This window comes from Suncus etruscus, chromosome X (assembly GCF_024139225.1).
Source record: "Suncus etruscus isolate mSunEtr1 chromosome X, mSunEtr1.pri.cur, whole genome shotgun sequence".
NCBI classification, from domain to species: Eukaryota; Metazoa; Chordata; class Mammalia; order Eulipotyphla; family Soricidae; genus Suncus; species Suncus etruscus.
Window position 1 is genome coordinate 65,878,431 of NC_064868.1, and position 17,941 is coordinate 65,896,371.

Consider the following 17,941-nt stretch of genomic DNA (forward strand, 5'->3'; position numbering starts at 1 on the left):
CCATATGGTCCCCCGTGCCTGCCAGGAGCAATTTCTGAGCATAGAGCCAGGAGTAACCCCTGAGCGCTGCAGGGTGTGGGCTCCCCCACAAAAAAAACAACAAAAAAAAAATAAGGACTCAGAGGAGAAAGATTAAAGTATCTATGCCACAACTGATGACAGATTTGAAGAAAGATATCAATAGCTATACAATATTAGTAGGTGTCCAACAACAGATGAGAGGCTAAAGAAACTATGATACATCTACACAATGGGATATGCAACAGATAGAAAAATGAAGTCGTGAATTCTGCCTGTGAATGGACATGGAGACTATTATAGTACTGAGTAAAATGAGTCAGGGGGAGAAGGATAGACATAGAATATTCTCATTTATCTGCAGGATATAAGATAAACAAAAGATAGTATGGCAATAATATCCAGAGACAATACAGATAAATGCCAGGAGGACCAGCTCATGGCATGAAGCTTGCAACTAAGATTGACGAGTGAAATTAAGAGCACTAACTGCAATGACAACTACCATGCCAATGATAATGAGACAGAATGCCTGTCTACAAAGACAGGCAAGGGGTTGTGGTGGGGAAGGGAAATGGGGGACACTGGTGGTGGGAAGACTGTACTGTGAGGGGTGGTGTACATTCTATAACTGAAACCCAATTTTTTTTTTGGTTTTTGGGTCACACCCGGCAGTGCTCAGGGGTTATTCCTGGCTCCAGGCTCAGAAATTGCTCCTGGCAGGCACGGGGGACCATATGGGGCACCGGGATTCGAACTGATGACCTCCTGCATGAAAGGCAAACGCCTTACCTCCATGCTATCTCTCCGGCCCCCCTGAAACCCAATTATTAACATTTCTGTAATCATGGTTTTAAATTAAAAATTATGGGGGAAAGTCTATCCCATTTAAAATAGTGTCCAAATCTATCAAGTACCTAGGAATCAACCTAACAAGGGAGGTGAGAGACTTATATCATGAAAACTTCAACACTAAAGAAAGAAATTGAGGGCCCGGAGAGATAGCACAGTGGCGTTTGCCTTGCAAGCAGCCGATCCAGGACCAAAGGTGGTTGGTTTGAATCCTGATGTCCCATATGGTCCCCTGTGCCTGCCAGGAGCTATTTCTGAGCAGACAGCCAGGAGTAATCCCTGAGCAATGCCGGGTGTGGCCCAAAAACCAAAAACCAAAAAAAAAAAAAGAAAGAAATTGAAGAAGTCCTATGGAAATGAAAAAAACACTCTATGCTCATGGATTGGAAGAATTAATATAACATGACCATTTTATCTAAACTACTATATAGATTCAATGTGATCCCTATCAAATTCTGACATTTTTTAAGGACTTTGAACAATCAATCATGAAGTTTGTGTGGAACCATAAAAGACCTTGGACAGGGGCCGGTGAGGTGGCGCTAGAGGTAAGGTGTCTGCCTTGCAAGTGCTAGCCAAGGAAGGACCATGGTTCGATCCCCGGGCATTCCATATGGTCCCCTCAAGCCAGGGGCAATTTCTGAGCACTTAGCCAGGAGTAACCCCTGAGCACCAAATGGGTGTGGTTCAAAAAAACAAAAAAAAAGACCTTGGATAGGGGGCAGAGAGATAACACAGCGGTAGTAGGGCATTTGCCTTGCAAGTAGCTGATCCAGGATGGATGGTGGTTCGAATCCTGGCATCCCATATAGTCCCCCAAGCCTGCCAGGAGTGATTTCTGAGTGCAGAGCCAGGAGTAAACCCTGAGCGCCGCTGGGTGTGACCCAAAAACAAAACCAAAAACAAAACAAAAAAAAGACCCTGAATAGCCAAATCTATATGGAAAAATAAGAAACCAAGACACATCATTACCTAACTTGAAACTCTACCTCAATCAGCTATAGTGATCAAAACAGCATGGTGGGGCTAGAGTAGGGCATTTGCATTGTGAACAGCTGATTCTCCCCTGTGCCTGCCAGGAGCAATTTCTGAGCACAGAGCCAGGAGTAATCATGAGCACCGCCCCGCTGGGTGTGACCCAAAACCAATAAAGAAGTAAATAAATAGATAAATAAATAAATAAATAAATAAGCAGGGTATTGGAACAAAGACAGACTTTGAGACCAATGGGTCAGAATAGAACACCCAATAACAAGCCCTTACATATATGGTCAATTAATATTTGACGAAGAAGCCAAAAATTTGAAATGAAATAAAAACAATCTCTTCATCAAACGGTGTTGGAACAGTTGGATAACGATGTGTTAGAAATTAAAGATCAATCTATATCTCACAATTTACACAAAAGTAAATTCAATGTGGATTAAAGACCTTGAGATTAGAACCAAATCCATAAAGTTCATTGAAGAAAACATAAGCTGAACATTCCAAGGCTTAGTGCTTAATAAAGATTAATATATATATATATATATATATATAATTTACTTGATTACTACTTATTTTATGTTTAACACTAACCATGATAACACATGATCATGGTTAGCTCAAGTTTAGCCTTTACTTCACTATTTAGTTTCTTGGGTATTTAAGAAAAGTGTTTTCCATCTTATTTATATTTTACCCATTCCTACTTAACAGTAAAAATCAAAGATCTTACCATCTGAAATACATCAGAACCTTCATCAAAATCCACCATAGCAAAAAATATCCTGTTGGTAAATGCACTGGAATATCGCCAGGAGTTTGCAAGGATCTGGAACTCTTCATCAGCTTGTCTGGATGTAATCAGATTTGTGAAGTTAACATATATACAATTTTCATAGTAATCTATTTTATCAGCAGTAAAACATCTAAATATGCAACGATAGTTTTTCCAATGGGGGAAAATACTATTTAAAAGAAGACAAGGAAAAAAAAAGAAGACAAGCATTGTGTGCCAAAGAGATAGTACAGGAGGTAAGGCACTTGTCTTGCATGTGGCTGCAATGACCATGATCATATTTCAAATCTTCAGCACCTGAACACAGAGAACCAGGAATATGTCCTGAGTACAGCTGGCCCAAAACCCACTTCCAGAAAAAGAACAAAGGGCCAGAGAAATGGCACAGGGGTTAAGTGCTTGTCTAGTACACAGCCGACTCTTGTCTGCCATACAACTGACCCAGCATCACACATCATCTCTGAGCATTGGCAGGAGTGATCCAAACCATCTCCCCAAAAAGATAAGCTTATGGCTGGAAAAGGTACAGGGGTTAAGACACATTCATATTTGCGCAGTCAATCCAGTTCGATCCCTGACACCACATGTGCATTACTTGGTGCAGCCCTGGAGGCCTTCAGTACTTGGAATACCACTGTGGTGGCCTGGGTAAACTCCAGTACCATATCCTTATGCCAGTTACTGAACCCCAGGGATAGCTAGGCCTCTTGAGAATCACCCAAAATGTCCAGAATACCAGCAAAAAAGGGAAAGTTTCATTTAATTATTTAATTGTTGAAAATTCCCTTGATGAAAAATTTCAAAACTATGAAACAAAACAAACAACAAAAAAGAATAAGCATGGAGACAGTGAGACAGGGCTGGAGCTCATGCCCTTCTTCTGGCCTACCCAGAAATTAGTAACCCTCTCCAAAAATGATAAGCAAGAGTTGTGATAGTTCAGGAGTCAGGTTAACAAGTCTTACATGCAGGGCTGGAGCAGTGGCTCAAGTGGTAAGGCATCTGCCTTGCATGCGCTAGCCTAGGACAGACCATGGTTAGATCCCCTGGCGTCCCATATGGTCCCCCAAACCAGGAGTGATTTCTGAGCACATAGCCAGGAGTAGCAACCCGAGAGTCACCAGGTGTGTCCGAAAAACAAAACAAAACAAACAAACAAACAAACAAAAAAAAACAAGTCCTACATACATATGATCCCAAATTTATTTCCTAGCACCATGTAGCCCCACAAGCATGTCTAATGTGACCCTGGTTATTCCCACATGAAACAGGGTGTCCCAGGCACTGCAGGGTCCAAGTAGTGCTGTATCATTAAAAAGGCTCCCTGGGAGCTTGTTGAATACTTCTTGGGAAGTTCCCCCTCAAAAAAAAATTACCAAGAAAATAGGATTCTGATGACGGTTTTGGTTCAAATCTTAAAAAACACAGCCATTGTTTTGGTATCACAGATGCCTAATCCTAAGTGTTGGGAATTTCAATATAATTTTATTTTTGACACAGCTTAATAATTTGTCCCTTTTTCCTTATCTCAAATGTATATAGTCATTGAAGAAACCAAGTAAATTGTCTCTACAAATATATATATATATATATATATTTGGTTTTGGGGCCACACCCGGTGGTAATAAGGATTTAGTTACTCCTGGCTCTGTGCTTAGAAATTACTCCTGGCAGTTGTGGAAAATGTTCAAGGGCAGTGTATACTTTAAGACTGAAATTCAATCATGAACAATTTCGTAATCATGGTGTTTAAAAGGAAAAAAATATTTTCATGTGGCTATCTAGCAATGTGGCGTTGAGATATTCTTGTTAAATTAGGAATTATTTTAATTATATATTAAATTAAGTGAACAAAAATTATATGGTTTAGTAAAGATAAATAGTTAAATAATATTATTTACTTTTTTGGGGGTCACACCAGGCAGCTCAGGGGTTACTCCTGGCTCTATGCTCAGAAATCACCCCGGCAGGCACAGGGGACCATATGGGATGCTGGGATTCAAACCACCAACCTTCTGCATAAAAGGCAAACACCTTATCTCTATGCTATCTCTCCGGCCCAAATAATATTATTTACTAATAAATAATAAACACTTCCTTTACTAATTAAAAATTACTCCTGGCAGGCTCAGGGGACCATATGGAATGTCAGAGATTGAACTCGGGTTGGCCACATACAACAAAAACCCTACCCACAGAGCAATCACTCTGGTTCCAAACTATCTTTAGCTTTTATCCTTTTTGGTTTTTCGGTCACACCTAACTGTGCTCAAGCCATACTCTTTTTTTTTTGGTTTTTGGGCCACACCCATTTGACGCTCAGGGATTACTCCTGGCTATGTGCTCAGAAATCTCCCCTGGCTTGGGGGGACCATATGGGACGTAGGGGGATGGAACTTTGGTCCGTCCTACACTAGCGCTTGCAAGGCAGACACCTTACCTCTAGGATCACCTTCCCGGCCCCTCAAGCCATACTCTTGACTCTGTGCTCAGGGATCATGTATGGAAGACTTTGGGGATCATATGGGTTGCTATGGATCAAAACCAGGGTCAAGGTGTCTTTCCTGCAGTACTATCTCTTGGGCCCCACTTAAACAATCTTTAATACCCGAAATTATCTTTAAGAATTGAAAGACAAGGTTAAAGTATTTTTCTGGACTTTAATGTTCACTTAAAAATCTAGGGATGGGCCAGAGAGATAGCATAGTGGTAGAGCATTTGCCTTGCATGCAGATGGTCAGTGGTTTGAATCCCGGCATCCCATATGGTTCCCTGGGCCTGCCAGGGGTAATTTCTGAATTCAGAGCCAGGAGTAACCCCTGAGCGCTGCCGGGTATGACCCCAAAACAAACAAAAATAAATCTAGGGGCTAAGGGGTCAGAACAATAGAACAGCGGTAGAGCGTTTGCCTTGCACGCGACCGATCTAGGACAGACCTTGGTTCAATTGCTGGCATCCCATATGGTCCCCCGAGCTAGGAGCGATTTCTGAGCACATAACCAGGAGTAACCCCTGAGCATCACCAGGTGTGGCCCAAAAACCAAAACCAAACCAAAAAAAAAATTATCTTGGTGTGGTCTGGAGCATATAAGGCTGTACTAGCATCCCTTATGGTCCTCTGAGCCCACCAGGAATGATTTCTGAGTGCACAGTGATGAGTAACCCCTGAGCACTTCTGAATATGGCCCCAAAACAAAACAAAACAAAAAACCCCATGAGGGCTAAAGAACTAGCATAGCAGATTAGGCTCTTACCTAGCACAAAACCAACCCAGATTTGATTCCAAGCATCCCATATAGTCCCCTGAACACATGGAGAAGTAATTTCTGAATGCAGAGCCATGAGTAACCTCTGAGCATTACCAATTGTGAATCCAAAACTAAACAAAACAAAAAATACTCTGGGAGTCAGAAAGTAAGATAGAGTTAATGAACGAAGCCAAAGCAATAGTATAGCAGGTTGGGTAGGGTGCTTGCCTTACACACGGCCAAGCTGGGATCGATCTCAGGCATTCCAGATGATCACCCAACCCCACCAGGAATGATACTTGAGCACAGAGCCAGGAGTTAAGTCCCAAGCACTGCTGGTTATGGCCCAAGAACAAAAAGCAAGCCCTTTACACCCTGTTTTATTTCTTTGCCTCCTCAAGAGAAATTTTCAGTTAGGACAGGGCATTTGGATCCATTTGATGATACTCAAGGATTACTACTGATTATGCTCTGAAATCTATTTGTGGTTTTTGAAACGTAAAGTGCTTGCCTTACATGCAATCATCCCAATCCCATTTCTCTAGAGGAGACAAAGAAATAAAATAGGGTATAAGGGGACTTGAATGATAGCACAGTGGGTAGGGCATTTGCCCTGTATGTGGCAGGCCCAGAACCAATACAGGCTTGCTCTCCGGCATCCCATATAAACCTAGGGCCAGGAGTAACCCTTAAATGCCATCAGGTGTTGCTCAATCCCCCCAAAAAAACAGGGTATTAAGGGCTTCCTTTGCCTGTAGTCAAATATGGCTCAAACCCCAGTACTGCATATGGTTCCCCAAGCAGCATCAGGAACGATAGATACATGAGCGCAGAGCCAGGAGTGACCACTGACCACAGAGATAGGAAGACGCCGTGAATATCACTTCACAAGGTATACCCCAAACCCTTGTCTGCAAAAATTCTCATAATTTCAAATTTGGATGTAGTCAATACCATTGCATTAATAGTATCTCTAAGCTGTAGATAAATGAATTCAACTTTTGGAACCTGTTTCTTTAAAAAACAAAGGGGAGGGGCCGGGAAGGTGGCGCTAGAGGTAAGGTGTCTGCCTTGCAAGCGCTAGCCAAGGAAGGACCGAGGTTCGATCCCCCGGCGTCCCATATGGTGCCCCCAAGCCAGGGGCGATTTCTGAGCACTTAGCCAGGAGTAACCCCTGACCATCAAACGGGTGTGGCCCAAAAACCAAAAATAAATAAATAAATAAAAAACAAAGGGGAAAATTTTCTTTCCCTTCCTTCTGAGGTTGTCCTAAAATAAAAATAAGTTGAAAACACAAAATCACTACAATGATTCCTAATGATATAAATTTATATATGTGGATACAAATTAATAAGATGACAGCTAGATCTTTAAGTTAGTTCAGTCTGACTATCACAAGTATTTTATTTTGTTCTTTGTTCCTGTACTAAAAAAGACAACTAACAAGTTACTATAACAGAGTAGTGGTATTATGAGTTATTACAGACATCCTAAATAAAGTATATATCTATGCCCACTGAATTATCTTTATATTAAAAACAGTGAAAATCTTATAAGATATTTTAATTGTAAAGTGTAGCTGAAAGTTCATACTTGCACACAACACATTGTCTATGAAGTTGAAGAGCAGTGAACATGACAATAACAGAGTAGTTTCTTGGTGGGGCTTTAACAAGGCGACGAAATTTATCTCCATTCATTCTTATTACGGGTCTTTTATTAGTCCATTCCATCAGCTGACTAACCTTTTCAGATAATACCATCTAAAAAAGACAAAAAGAGCATAGTATTAGTACTTACAACTTGGCATTTAAAGATCCTTTGAATCAGGCAACGTTAAATCAATACTAAAAAGTACAAGTACATATAAAAAGTGAGTGCCAAAAAATAAAATTTGAGAATTGGAGCTGATGATTCTTTTTGTTGTTGTTTTGAGCCAAAGTGGGTGGTGCTCAGAACTTACTCATAGCTTTGCACTCAGGGATAACTGGGGGAAGGTAGGAGACCATATGTGGTACTAGGAATCAAGCAAGGAGGGCTGCCATACCAGGCAATGCCCTACCCACAATCTCTTTAGCCCCTACACTTCCAATTATATAATTTCAGGGTGATAGTTCAGTGGGTAAGGCCTTGTACACAGCCAACCCAGGTTCAATCCCCAGCATCCCGCATGGTCCCCTGAGCACTGCCAGGAGTGATTCCTAATTGCAGAGCTAGATGTAACCCCTGAACAACACCAAGTATGACTCAAAAACAAACAAAAACCCAGCAAACAAATCAAATTATTTCATGATGAGATTTAATAAAACATTATACTTCTAACATGAATTACTTATCATATATTTATAAAATATATCATTAAGAACTTTTTATTTGCCAAACAATTCCAAAGAACATGTGCTGAAACCACCAGTAGGGGCCACAGATATAAAGTGGTAGAATATATGCCACTCATGTGCAGTTTTGGGTTCGGTGACCAGCACCATATACTGTTCTATCTTCTGCCAAATGTGTTCCACTAACAAAAAAAAAACTATTTGATATAAAATTCTGTTTCAAGGAGCTGGAGAGATAGCACAGGGTTAGGGCGTTTGCCTTGCAGGTGGCTGATCCAGGACCAACCATAGTTCGAATCCCAGCATCCCATATGGTCCCGTGCCTGCCAGGAGCAATTTCTGAGCAAAGAGCCAGGAGTAATCCCTGAGCGCTGCTGGGTGTGGCCTAAAACCCCAATAAAAATTCTGATTTAAGAAAACATAACTAGGGGCCGGGCGGTGGCGCTGGAGGTAAGGTGCCTGCCTTGCCTGCGCTAGCCTAGGACGGACCGCGGTTCGATCCCCTGGCGTCCCATATGGTCCCCCAAGAAGCCAGAAGCAACTTCTGAGCACATAGCCAGGAGTAACCCCTGAGTGTCACAGGGTGTGGCCCAAAAACCAAAAAAAAAAAAAAAAAAAAAAGAAAACATAACTAAAATATTTTTATTTGGGGCCGGGTAGGTGGCGCTGGAGGTAAGGTGTCTGCCTTGCAAGCGCTAGCCAAGGAAGGACCTCGGTTCGATCCCCTGGCGTCCCATATGGTCCCCCCAAGCCAGGGGCGATTTCTGAGCACATAGCCAGGAGTAACCCCTGAGCAGCAAACGGGTGTGGCCCCCCAAAAAAAAACAAAAAAAAATATTTTTATTTATTCTGTTTTTGGCTTTTGTGTCATACCCAGCAGTGTTCAAGGCCTACTCTTGACTCTGTGCTCAAGGATCACTCCTGAAGGTACTTGCAGATCAGATCAGGGTTGATCACAAGTAAGGCCATGAGTGAGTGATTTTTTTGTTAATAGACCACATCTAGAAGGAGAGGGGGACTAATCCCTGAGCAACCATGTTGTGGCCCCAAAGTCCCCCCAAATAAATAAAATTACCATTTTGGGGAAGTGGACCACACCCAGTGATGCTCAGGGGTTACTCCTGGCCCTGAACTCAAGAATTACTCTTGGTGGGCTTTGGGGACCATGTGGATGCCAGAGAACAAGCCCAGGGTGTGGGAGAGGGTTTCTGAAAAGCTAGAACATAAGGTAGGGCTCTTGCCTTATATGTGGCTGGCCCAGGTTCAATCCCATATCCCATAAGGTTCCCCAAGCACCACCCTATTTTTTCTTTTCTTTTCTTTTCTTTTTTTTGGGGGGGGGGAGATCACACTTGGTAGTGTTCAGAGGTTACTCCTGTCTCTGTGCTCAGAAACCGCTCCTGGCTGGCTCGGGGGACCATATGGGATGCCAGGACTTGAAGTGGGGTCCATCCTGTATTGGCCACATGCAGGGCAAACGCCTTACCACTGTGCTATTGGTCTGGCCCCTGTTGTGTTTATTATTATAAAAATTCTTTAACTGGGGGCTGGAGAGATAGCCCAGTGGTAGGGCATTTGTCTTGCAAGCAGCCCACCCAGGACCAACAGTGGTTCGAATCCCAGCATCCCATATGGTCCCCTGTGCCTGACAGGAGCGACTTCTGAGTGCTGAGCCAGGAGTAACACCTGAGCGCTGCCAGGTGTGACCCAAAAAGCAAAAAGAAAAATTCTTTAACTGAATCACGTGAGACAGTTATAAAGTTGTTCATGATTGAGTTTCAATGCACATTTCCCACCACCAATGTTCCCAGTTCCTTCCTACCCTACCCTCTAACCCCATATACCCTCCCGCAACCTGCCTCTGTAGATTTTCTTCTCTCTTCATTTCTGTTCTTTTAGACACGGTGGTTTGCAATATTGTTGCTGAAAGAGTATAAAGAATTAATTTCCTTTTTATTTTTTACTGGAGTGTTGGGGCACATCCAGCTGTGTTCAAAGCTTCCACTTTACTCTGTTATAAATTTTTAATTTATATTCTCAAACTTATTCTAAGAAGCAATGTTTTCTTTTTTTTTTTTTTGGTTTTTGGGCCACACCCGTTTGACCTCAGGGGTTACTCCTGGCTAAGCGCTCAGAAATCGCCCCTGGCTTGGGGGGACCATATGGGACGCCGGGGGATCGAACCGCGGTCCTTCCTTGGCTAGCGCTTGCAAGGCAGACACCTTACCTCCAGCGCCACCTACCCGGCCCCAGCAATGTTTCCTTTTCTAAAGTTTTGCTATTAGAGATTAAACACAAGTACTTTATCATATGGTTGGTACTACTTAAGTGTGCACAAAATTTCTACTAATCAGAACCCAGTTGTAAATCAACTCATTTTAACATGTTAATACATATAGAATAGAGGCTGGATAAATAGTTCAGTACATGCAACTCACTATTGTTTGCTTTGGGGCCACACCCAGTGTGGCTCATGGGTTAATCCTGGCTCTGCACTCAGCAATCACTCCTAAAAGGCTCATGGGAAACATAGAGGATGCTGAGGATTGAACCCAGGTTAGCTCCTTTGAAGACAAATGTCTTCCCTGCTGTGCTATCACTTTGGCTCCCAAATCTACAGTAATTTTATCCCAGGCACCACATATGATCCCCTGAGCCCACCAGGAATAATATGAGCACAGAGCCAGAAATAAGTCCTAAGCACAACTGATGTGACTTCAAAAAAATTGGGGGAGATTGGGGACCACACCTGTTATGCTCAGGGGTCCATAGGGGATGCCAGGGATCGAACACCGGGTGTCCCAGGTCAGCCAAATGCAAGGCAAATGTCCTACCACTGTGCTATCACTCCAGTCCAAGTGAATTTTTTAAAAATATATCATAAGGGGCGGGTCGGAGCAGTGGCACAGTGGTAGGGCATTTGCCTTGCATGAGCTAACCTAAGGCCAGACCAAAGTTCGATCCCCAGGCATCCCATATGGTCCCTCAAGCCAGGAGCAATTTCTGAGCATAAAAGCTAGGAGTAACCCCTGAGCATCACCAGGTGTAGCCCCCCAAAAATTCATAAGGGAGGGCTGGAGCAATAGCATGGTGGCAGGGTGTTTGCATTGAATGAGACCAACACACGGGACCTAAACAGGCATCCCACATGGCCCGCTAGCCCGTTAGGAGCGATTTCTGAGTGTAGAGCTAGGAGTAACCCCTGAGCACTACTGGGTGTGGCCCAAAACAAAACAAAACAAAAAAGCCATAAGGGGCCAAGAAATGGTGCAATCGGCGTTTTTTTTGCCTTGCATGCAGTTAACCCAGGTTCAATCCCTAGCATCCCATATGGTCAGTCCCTCAAGCACTGCTAGGAGTGATTCCTGAGTACAGAGCCAGGAGAAATCCCTGAGCACCACCAGGTGTAATCCAAAAACAAAATTTTAAAAATTAAACTAAAAATTAGGGGGGAGAAAAAAATTAAATTAAAAATTAAATAAGGGGCTGGAGTGGTGGCACAGCAGTAGGGCGTTTGCCTTGGACTCAGCTGACCTAGAAGGGACCACGGTTTGATCCCCCACATGACTCCCTGAGCCAGGAGCGATTTCTGAGTGCAGAGCCAGGAGTAACCCCTGAACATCATCATGTGTGGCCCCAAAATAAAACAAAACAAAAGTTAAATAAAAATAAATAGAATAAAAGATGAATGCACAAATATAGAAACAGAACTATAGTTTATTTTATTTTTTATTTACAGTATGAGTGCATGCTTTGTATATGGGGTGCTCTTGTTTGCTCCCCAATACTGCATGACTCTCCAAGCATACAAAAAGCAATCCAAAGAGCCAGTATCAGCCTCAAAAACCACTGGTGTGACCCTAAAAACAAACAAAAATCTACCACATGACCCAGCAATTTTCTCTTTGGTATCTATACTAACGACATAAAAACATTAATTCAAAAATGATCTGAATACAATTCAAATGCCAAAGAACAAATGAGTGAATAGAAAAGTTTGTGACACATATAAACAAACAGAAAATATGAAAATCTGGGGCTGGAATGATGGCGCAAGTGGTAAGGCATTTGCCTTGCAGGCGGCTAACCTTGGATGGATCGTGGTTCGATCCCCCAGCATCCCATATGGTCCCCTAAGCCAGGAGCGATTTCTGAGCGTATAGCCAGGAGTAACCCCTGAGTGCCCTGAGTGTCACCAGGTGTGGCCCAAAAAACAAAAACAAAAAAATCTGCAGTTTTCTAAGTCTTCTTGGCTGAAACTCAAGAATGTGATGTTAAATCGGAGGGAGAAGGACAGATACTAAGATGGTCTCATTCATATAATATATAAACAAAGGAATTGGTGCCAGAGTGATAGCACAGCAGGTAGGGCGCTTGCCTTGCACACAGCTGACCTGGGTTTGATCCCTGGCATCCCTGAGCAATACCAGGCATAATTTCTGAGCACAGAGCCAAGAGTAAGCCCTAAACACCACCAGGTATGGCCCAAAAACATAAAATAAACGAATGGACAATGTTTAATGGAGATAATTCCTTAGAACCTAACAACAGAACTGATTACCAGACAGAAGATGGGGACAAAGGGAGAAGTGACATAAGGACAGCGAAGGGAGATTTTTTTGGACTTTAGTGATGGGAAGCATGCGGTAATTCTGTATACTGAAAGTACAAGTATTAACACTGTAGTAAACAATATTAACTCAATAATGATAATAATAAATAGAAACTGAAACAAATGGAAAAAGAAGTTAGAGAAGACAGAGAGACAGTATTGCCTTGCACACAGCTGGCCCATAGTCAATCCCCTGAACCCATAAGGTTTCCATTGGTAATGATCCCCGAACACAGAGCCAGGGGTCAGCTCTGAGCACAGCAAGTGGCCCTAAAACAAACAGAGAAAAACATCTAGGTCCATAAAAATAGTACAGTGAGTAGGGTGCTTGCTTTGGACACTACCAACCCACGTTCAATTCCCTGGCATTCCATAGGGTTCCCTTGTGCACTACCAGGAATGATCTTTGAGTGTAAAGCCAAGATTAATCCCTGTACCCCACTGGGTGTGGTGTGGCTCAAAATTAAAAAAGATAGAAACAGAATACAGAAAAGTCCTTGGTTCGATCCCCGGTGTCCCATATGGTCCCTGAGCTTCCAAGAATATGGAATTTTAACATGTGCTCCAAGTGATGACTATCTATATTACAAAGGGATTATATGTATACATAGTACATAATATAAATGTATATATTTACATATATGCATATATTACAGTAGAAATTGAGAAATACTGCTAGATATTCTGATTTTTGGGGGGGAGGGGTCAGATCCAGCACTGATCCGGGGTTACTCCTGGCTTTGCACTCAGAAGTGACTCCTGGCAGGCTCGGGGGACCATATGGGATGCCAAGATTCAAACCGGGGTCCGTCCTGTATTGGCTGCATGCATTCCTACCTCTTGTGCCACCTTTCTGGCCCGGAAGTCACTTTTTTAAATAAGACTAAATCACGAGTTCTGCCAACTCTTACTCCTTGGGGTACCTATCACTGTCAAGAGTTCTAAGCTATGATTCAGAAAAAAAGACAGTGCAGGAGGTAAGGCACTTGCCTTGTTGGCCACCGTGGTTGGAATTCCTGGTATGTGGTCTTCAGGGAACTGCCGGAAGTCATGCCTGAACGTAAAGCTAGGAATATCCTCTGAATATCTCAAGCAGTGACCTAAACCTCTACCCTACTGGAGTGTTTCCCCTGCATGTGGACAACTGGGGTTTAATTCCCCACATCCCAAATAGTCCCCCAAATCAACTAGGAGTGATCTCTGAGTGCAGAGCCAAGAGTATGTCTTGAGCACCACTGGGTGTGGCATAAAAAGATCAAGAAATATGGGGCCAGAGCAGTGGGGCAAGCGGTAAGGCATACAGGCGTACCTTGCACAGTTAACCTAGGGCGAACCATGGTTCAATCCCCCAGTGTCCCATCTGGTCCCCCAAGCCAGGATCAATTTCCGAGCGCATAGCCAGGAGCAACCACTGAGCATACCGGGTGTGGCCCAAAAAGCAATAATAATAATAATAATAATAATAATAATAATAATAATAGTAGTAGTAGTAATAAAAATAAAAATAAATAAAAATATTTGCAACAACTTGAAGGGCCAAAGGTGTGGTTGAGTGGTAGAACATTGGGGCCAGAGAGATAGTACAGTGGGTAAGGCACTTGCCTTACACACGGTCAATCAGATTCTATATCCAGCACCACATATAGTCCCCTAATCTGAGAGGAGTAATTCCTGAGCACAGAGTTTAAAGTAAACTGTTAGCACCACCACGTGTGGCCCCAAAACAAAGTACTGTCACTAGAACATTTTTCTTGCATATGTAAAGCCCTAGGCTCAATCTCAGGCACCTCATAAAACCTTAACAAAATTGGGGACCAGAGCAATAGCACAGTGGATAAGATGTCTGCCTTGCATGTGATCAAACCAAGTTCAATCCCTGGCATCCTATATGGTCCCCCACGCCTGCCAGGAGTAATTTCTGAGTGCAGAATCAAGAGTAACCCTTGAGCATCGCTGGGTGTGGCCCAAAAATAAATGAACAAACAAAAACCTTAACTAATCCCTAGATTGGTGAAAACTACTGGAGGTTTCTTTATGTATGAACAAACATATATTTTGGGGTCAGAGCTATAGTACAGAAAAAGGTAGGTCATTTGCCTTGTATCCATTGACCTGGTTTGGTCTCTAGCACCACATATGGTCCCCCAAGCCTACCAGGAGTTATCCCTGAGTTCAGTGTGAGAATCCTTGAGCACTGTTGGTGTGCTCCATGAAAAAATAAACTAAATAAAAACCAAATATTTTTTTATGTATCTTATTTTCCACACAATAATGGCCTGAAACCCTCCATTAAAAACACATTTATTGGGGCCGGAGAGATGTAGGGCATTTGCCTTGCATGCAGAAGGACGGTGGTTTGAATCCCAGAATCCTATATGGTCCCCTGAGAAATTGTCAGGAGCAATTTCTTTTTTTTTTTTTTTTTTTGGTTTTTGGGCCACACCCGTTTGATGCTCAGGGGTTACTCCTGGCTATGCGCTCAGAAGTCACTCCTGGCTTGGGGAGACCATATGGGACGCTGGGGGATTGAACCGAGGTCCGTCCTTCGGTAGCGCTTGCAAGGCAGACACCTTACCTTTAGCGCCACATTCCCGGCCCCAGGAGCAATTTCTAAGCATAGAGCCAGGAGTAGCCCCTGAGCGCTGACGGGTGTGACCCTCCCACCCACCCCCCAAAAAAACCACCACCACCACCACCAACAACAAAACAACCTAAAAACACATTTATTGGGGCCTGAGCTATATAGCATAGTGTTAGGCATTTGCCTTGAATGAGGCAGACCCAGGATAGACCTCAGTTCAATCCTAGGAGCAATTTCTGAGTGCATAGCCAGGAGTAACCTCTAAATGTCACCGGGTGTGGCCCCAAAACAAAACAAAAATACCCCCACATTTATTGGTAATTCTAGCTTACTCATTTTACACCATTGAAAAAAATTTTTAGGAGCCAAAGAGTTAGTATGTGGGCAGGGTGGTTGCTTTGCATGAAGCCAACCTAGGTTCAAATCCGAGTACCACCAGGAGTGACCCTTGAGCACTGCCTGGTGTAGCACAAAAACACTCTCCAAATTTTTATTTTATTTTTGGCCACACCCAGCAATGCTTTGGAATTACTCCTGGCTCTACACTCAGAAATACCTACCTTCTCTCTCTCTAGCTCCCTCCCCCATTTTTAATGTCAACAAAAATAACTTGTTTAAATTTACTTGGTTATTTTCCCCGAAATATTCAGTAATAGAGAAGGTACCTTATTTTAAATTTCATCCCAGATGACAAGCATGTGAGATGCTTAAATGACTTTCATATTTTTGTCTATGCCAGGAATCAAACCTAGGACAACTGGCAATGTAAGGCAAGTGCTCTATCACTGAGTTAAAATCCCAGCCATCAGATTGCATTTGGTGGGGAACCCACACTGGGCAGTGCCCAGGAACTACACCTGGAACTATAAGCAGTGCAGGAATTCGAACCAGGGTTAAGGCCACAAACACAAGCTAGGCATGTACTTTAACCTTTGTACTCTTTTTGGCCCTCTAAATGGTATTTTATTTTATTATATTTTATTTTTTGAGCCACATGTGATGGTGCTCAGGGGTTACTCATAGCTCTATACTCAGGAATCATCCCTGGTGGGCCCAGGAGAATGAATATATGGGATGCCAGGGATATAACCTGGGCAATCAAGTGCAAGGCAAGTGCTCTATCCACTGTACCGGCTATTGCTCCATATAAATTACTTCTTTTTTTTTTTATTTTAGGGCCACACCCAGCAGCACTCAGGGGTTAATCCTGGTTCTGTGCTCCTGGCTCGGGGGACTATATGGGATGCCAGAGATCAAACCCGTGTCTGTCCTGGGTCAGCCACGTTCAAGGCAAATGCCCTACCACTGTGCTACCATTCCGGCTCCATATAAATGACATTTTTTTTTGGGTCACACCCGGCATTGCTCAGGGGTTATTCCTAGCTCCAGGCTCAGAAATTGCTCCTGGCAGGCACGGGGGACCATATGGGACGCTGGGATTCGAACTGATGACCTCCTGCATGAAAGGCAAATGCCTTACCTCCATGCTATCTCTCCGGCCCCCATATAAATGACATTTTAAAAGTATGTGAGGGCCGGGCCCGGAGAGATAGCAGAGCGGTGTTTGCCTTGCAAGCAGCCAATCCAGGATCTAACGTGGTTGGTTCGAATCCCGGTGTCCCATATGGTCCCCCGTGCCTTCCAGGAGCTATTTCTGAGCAGATAGCCAGGAGTAACCCCTGAGCGCCGCCGGGTGTGGCCCCTCCCCCAAAAAAAGAGTATGTGAGGGCCAGAGAAATAGCACAGTGGATAGGGTGTTTGCCTTGCATGTGGTCAACCCAGGTTTGATCCTTGGCATCCTAATAGGGTCTCCTGAGCCTGTAGGAGTGAGTGATTTCTGAAAGCAGAATCGGGAGTAACCCTAAAGCACCACTGTGTGTGGCCCCAAACCAAGTACTGTATTTTCCGGCATGACTTTTGAAACAAAAATGTCAACCGAAAATCGGGGGTCGTCTTATACGCTGAGTGTATCCCGAAAAATGTTTCAATATGCTGCTAAACGAAAATCGTCTGGGTATTGCCACAAAACGAATTTTCCAACTCGATCCTGCACCAATCACCGTAAGGCTGCTCCGACCGCCTCTCTAACTCAGCCAATCCAAGCAGGCTTTTAATGCATGCAAATTAGACAATGTTCTGGACCCGAATCTACACTGTCAAAAGCCTGCTCAGATTGGCCAGAGTCAGAGAGGAAGTCTATGACAGTATAACCTTTGAACCTTTGCTTGTTGTGATTGGCTCACTGTGGTACATACAGTTGCAGCACAGGAACATTCTGTCTTATACAGTGAATATAGGCCTAAACCTATGTTTTAACTGTAAAATTAGGGGGTCATTTTATATGCCAGAAAATACTGTAAATAAATAATAAAAAATAAAAGTGTGTGCAGATACTGTGTACTAGAGGAAGTAAAGAATGTATAGACTAGCTGAGCTGGAGCAATAGCATAGCACATAGGGCATTTGCCTTGCATATGGATGACCCAGGTTAGATTCTTGTAATCCCATGTGCTC

General features: G+C 43.2%; 1 protein-coding gene across 2 annotated transcripts in view; it reads right to left on the reverse strand.

Annotated features, from left to right (window-relative positions):
- MAGT1 (magnesium transporter 1) overlaps positions 1-17,941 on the reverse strand; it is a 49,790-nt gene that overhangs the window by 30,512 nt on the left and 1,337 nt on the right. For both annotated transcript variants that reach the window (XM_049767326.1, XM_049767325.1), the window contains exons 2-3: positions 7,492-7,661; positions 2,588-2,705 (exon numbers count right to left, since the gene is read on the reverse strand). In XM_049767326.1, the coding sequence (XP_049623283.1) occupies positions 2,588-2,705; positions 7,492-7,661 (288 nt within the window). The remainder of the gene's footprint in view (positions 1-2,587; positions 2,706-7,491; positions 7,662-17,941) is intronic.